Source organism: Chenopodium album, chromosome 26, assembly GCF_948465745.1.
Source record: "Chenopodium album chromosome 26, dcCheAlbu1.1, whole genome shotgun sequence".
Classification (NCBI taxonomy): domain Eukaryota; kingdom Viridiplantae; phylum Streptophyta; class Magnoliopsida; order Caryophyllales; family Amaranthaceae; genus Chenopodium; species Chenopodium album.
Window position 1 is genome coordinate 28324368 of NC_137859.1, and position 4796 is coordinate 28329163.

A 4796-nucleotide genomic window follows, 5' to 3' on the forward strand; every position below is an offset into this window, starting at 1 on the left:
CAATTATGTGCCTTAAAGGTGTGTTGCGAGTAAAAAAAAACGGAGAAAGTAATATACGATGAACAAGGCTCACATCACTATGTTTTTTCCTTACAAATAACAAGAATTTAGAACATTTTCATTTACTCCGTATTAAAGAATTAGAACTACTCTTCAGCTTTGTTGGTATGGCTGCTTAGTACAGACCTGCAAACTACAATACATGTGACTGATGTGAGGCACAAGGCTTAAAGTACAAAGTAGATGATGCTTTGTGTTGCTACCGTGATTCGTGAAATTGAGGGATATTGCTAAACAACAGCCACTTTCTAGTGTTTTCAGAAGTGAGCCATAACAATAGGCAATACAAAGTAATAATTCATTCATTCTAATCAATACAAGGCTTCAAGCCATAAGGGATAATTTCTATTACAAGATTAACTGCAGAACTTCACGTTCCGCATCCTATTTTGTAAGTAGCACAGGTCCTAAGCCTTTTCATAGTACTGAAACATTTGATATGTCAGACTATGAAGGTAACAAGTTTTACAGAAAAATGATGAGTTATATACAAGAAATAGAAAAGTTCAGTCAAACAACATCCCACCTAGATTTCCGCTTCCTTGGTCTCTTTCCAGTCCTCCAGCTCAGAACAGGTGCAGGAGTTAATAGAATAATATCTTCATCAGTGTTAGGACCAATCCAACCATAGCAAGGTCTGCGTGTACTGGGTGCAACCTTTTCCTGACGAACATGCTCAAAACCAGGTGGAATTGGAAGCGTATAAATTGAGGGAAAAGGTAAACTATTTTCCTGATCTATGAGGATAGCATTAGCCTGGTTTACTTCGATTTGGCTTGGGCTCTTTGCACTCTCAGCAAGTGATAAAGAGGGCTTATGCACTGTAAATACAAATTAAAGACATAGTAAACACCAACCTAACAAAAAGTAGCTCACGCCTTTTTACGGTAAACACTATTTGTAAGACCCAAATGTGGAATAATAAGCAGTTTTAGCCCAAAAAAGTCTGCATTCAGGATGAGATTGTTGATGCTAAATTACATTATTGACTAGGTAGAATGAGCATGAATTTGATTCATGAAACTGAAATGGACATGTAAGCAGAGATGTGTGCAGCAAATTGTCAGGCTAATCTGTAGCTAAAATCAACAGCTCTTTAAAAAAATCGATACAGATGTGTACTACAATAAATTGATGCCTTGTCCGAAATGGAAAATTCAAGATACCCAATCTATGTACAACTATCATCTAATAGTCCATCACTAATGAAATCAAAATTAGAGCTTGATAAGGTCTAGTTCAGCACTTTCTTTCAAAAAAAAAAAAGGTCTAGTTCAGCACTTCAGACACCCTCCTATAATGGGAAGCAACTATAAAAGAAAACATATTACTCAATATCTGGTGGTATTGAATGGAGTGAATGGTGTCTACAGCCACTTCTATTATTTTTAAAACTGAACAGTCGACAGATACATGAAAATATGAGCTGACCTTTGCATCACCTTTAGTGTTACTATAAAATAATACAGTGAAAAGCTGGCTCGACAAACGCACGAACGTATAAAAGATACCATTTTTTTTCTTGGGTACAAGAAAGATACCACATTGAGCCGAATATAATAAAAGCAGAACTCAGGAGGGAAGCCACTCTAGATTTCACCAGTCACCACCTGAGAATCTTTTCACAAGTACACTCCCAACTAGAAAAATAATAGAGAAAATGTATTTAAGTTATTAAACCACTATGGCAGTATTACTCTGCGGCGTGAGCTAAAAATTTGCCGGTGAAGATACCCCAATACTGTTAAACAAATTGAACCACCGAACAAATACAATAGTATTTTCAAAATTTGCCCCCCATGGCCATTTGGGTTAAATTAGTCCAAGACATCAGGCGAAACAAAAACTATATGGGTTTCCAAGTTAATGTGACATTGAAGAGATGCTTGGAAGTGATGTTTTGTTTCAAGGTACTTATAAATTGAATTATGAGGGAATACACAAGAAGAAATGATTGTCAACCACTCTTAAAACAGGTCTAAAATTCCCAAATCAAGTAGAACAAAGTAAAATTAAACAAAAGAATTTAACAATCAAAGAAAAGCCATTTCAACGCAAAAAGCCAAAAAGATAGAAAAAGGAAGGCCTCTCCCAACAATCCTCTAGATAGAAAATGTTGTTCCATTTTAACTAGAGTAAGACAAAGAAGAGAAAGAGATATGGCTCATGAATCTCCAAAGGCTCATGTAGAAAGCATGTGTTCCACAAAATACATAGAGGCATCCCAGTACAAAATATCACCAAGGAGTTCTTTCAATATGCCAAACTCCTAAACCACAAGCTTCCCACGGCCCTACCCCGCCCCACACCCCCCTCTCCTAATTAGATAAAAAATCAATGCTTACTCACGGGTCGTGACAGCTTACTAACAGGCTGATATTATAGGAGAATATGAACAGATATCACCATAAACTAACAGTTTATAAAATATACATTCACTTTGTTCTCATCTCAGAAGCAAAATGTAAGATAAGTCTGAAGACAACATTCAAAGAAATCCTCTTACCCGCAACAGGTTCAGGGCTTGCCAAAGGAGTATCAGTTGTTGGAGTTGCCAAGAGAGTACTATGGTTAGAGCATAAGGACTCACTGGCTTCACCAGAAGGTCCAGCCTCCTCCGGCTCGTCCTCCCCACCTTCTTGACATCTATCTTCATTCGCCGATTCCTACAATGCATACAAATAAATCTCATCATCAAATATAGTCATCTCCCAGCTCAAAACACAGTACCAACAACAATAGCTTCTCAACAAATAAAATTTAAAAACGCTTGTAAAGACCTTTGCTTTACAATTTACATACTTCATATTATTATAAATTCCTAAGTCCTCAGAAACAACCAACAAAATTGGCATAACAACAGCAAAATCAGCAATTAGAGTGTCACAATTACATGATCATCATTATAACCAACAGTAATGAAATAACAAAATTGCCATTTTGTAAATAAGAAATCAAGGGCAATAATTCAAGAAATGAATAACAAAAACAAGAAATTGGGTACCACAGGAGGTTCCAATATATACTCAATCAGCAGCTTGTAAGAGGCCTCTTCAATAAAAGGCCACCCTTCTTCACCATACTCCTATAATCACCAAAAACCAAAAAAACCCACAAATTAATTGATTAAAACAGAAACAAAGCAAGAATTTGGGTAACAATTTTGTGAAACAGACTTACTTTGAGCAATTTGTCAACATTCCGACGAACAATTTCAGGGGAAAATCCCATAGGTTTTAAAGCATCAATGGCAGCATCAATACGTTTGAGACCCACCTACAAAATTGCAAGAATTTCGTGCAAAAAATTAGGAAAAAAAAAACCCAAGAAAACAGGGAAAACCCCAGTTGAAAATAACAAGAAAACGTTGAAATGGAAGCAAGATGAGGAAGAGAAAAGCACCTTGCGAGGTCTTCCTCGTCGAGCCATGGAAATTGCAGAGAAATGAGTAAACTTCGAAGAGAATAGTTGTTTGAGATTTTGGCAGGGAAAGGAGGTGAACGACGGGAAGAAATTGTAGGTGAGTGAGAAACTCTACTGGTTTGAGTGTGGAGAAGAGAGAAAAAGAATGAGAATATGGGAAATATTCACTTAAATTATTAGAAGACGTTGGGTCATCTCAAATACTCCGTGCAGTTAATTATCTTAGGTAGGGACATACATGGTGACTTTGAACCCCCTGATACATGTATTGGAGGTGGAACTCGAGTCGATGCTACCACCGATTATAGTCCCTCTGGAATTGGTGGCTACAATGAAAATTCCCAATGAATTTAAGCATTTGCTTAGATTCATAAGTGAAGCATATATGACCTCGTTACCTTCTATACCAGTTTCTATGGAAGACACGATCCCCAATTTAGCTCCGGATTCTTTACCGATCACTTGTATGGTGTGGAATGTGTAGGGTGCGGGAAGTAGAACTTTCATCTCTGCCTTAAAAGATGTTGTGCGTATCCACAAGCCTAATGTCTTAACGTTGGTGGAAACTCACATGAATGGTGATCAAGCCCTCAAAATAGCTTCAATTTTGGGGTATGATGGACATGTCAGAACAGATGCTATTGGTTTCAGTGGAGGAATATGGGTGTATTGGAGGACGGGTGTTGTGTCAATTAGTCCAATCATGCAACATAACCAATATATTACCATGGAAATCTCTCGTGTTGGGGCTATTCCTTGGTACTTCACGGCAGTGTATGCAAGTCCGGATCCTACGAAAAGGAAAGATTTGTGGAATGAACTGGAAGAATTTGCTCACTCTCACAGCAAACCGTGGCTGTTAGCAAGGGATTTCAACGAAACTCGATTTCCATCTGAAAGAAATTCTTCATGCTATGAAACTACTAGAAGGTCAGCTATGTTCAATGAATGGATTGAAGACTTGGACTTATTGGAAATTGAATTCTCTGGTGCTGCACATACGTGGGCTAGAGGTAAAACTCCATAAACAAGGCAAAGTGAGAGGCTTGACAGAGCACTTTGCAATGACATGTGGGCAATGCGCTTTGAGAAAGCCTCGATGAAGCATCTTCCTACTGCTAGTTCAGATCACTGCCCAATATTCATCTCACCAAATGGATTCACTCCCCTTGAATCTGTCCACCGTCCCTTTCGATTCCAAGCTGCGTGGTTACAACACGAAAATTTCAAGGATTTTGTAGAGCAAAAATGGAAAAAAAAACGAGCCTTTGGTTCCTGCCTTAGCCAATCTCTCGACAGAGTTACAGAATTGG

At 38.0% G+C, this 4796-nt stretch overlaps 2 protein-coding genes across 2 annotated transcripts; one reads left to right on the plus strand and one right to left on the minus strand.

Moving 5' to 3' along the window:
• Positions 1 to 268: 268 nt before the first annotated feature.
• On the minus strand, positions 269 to 3968 carry LOC145617837 (uncharacterized). The gene is made up of 5 exons (XM_081672590.1): positions 3463 to 3968; positions 3241 to 3336; positions 3065 to 3145; positions 2567 to 2726; positions 269 to 881 (listed from the first exon to the last, which is right to left on the minus strand). The coding sequence occupies exons 1-5, from the start codon at positions 3487 to 3489 to the stop codon at positions 571 to 573; spliced, it is 675 nt and encodes a 224-aa protein (XP_081528716.1). The 5' UTR covers positions 3490 to 3968; the 3' UTR covers positions 269 to 570.
• LOC145616975 (uncharacterized) lies at positions 3722 to 4510 on the plus strand. Its single transcript, XM_081671685.1, has 2 exons — positions 3722 to 3892; positions 3968 to 4510. Exons 1-2 carry the CDS (start codon positions 3722 to 3724, stop codon positions 4508 to 4510), a joined length of 714 nt encoding a protein of 237 aa, XP_081527811.1.
• Positions 4511 to 4796: the final 286 nt, after the last annotated feature.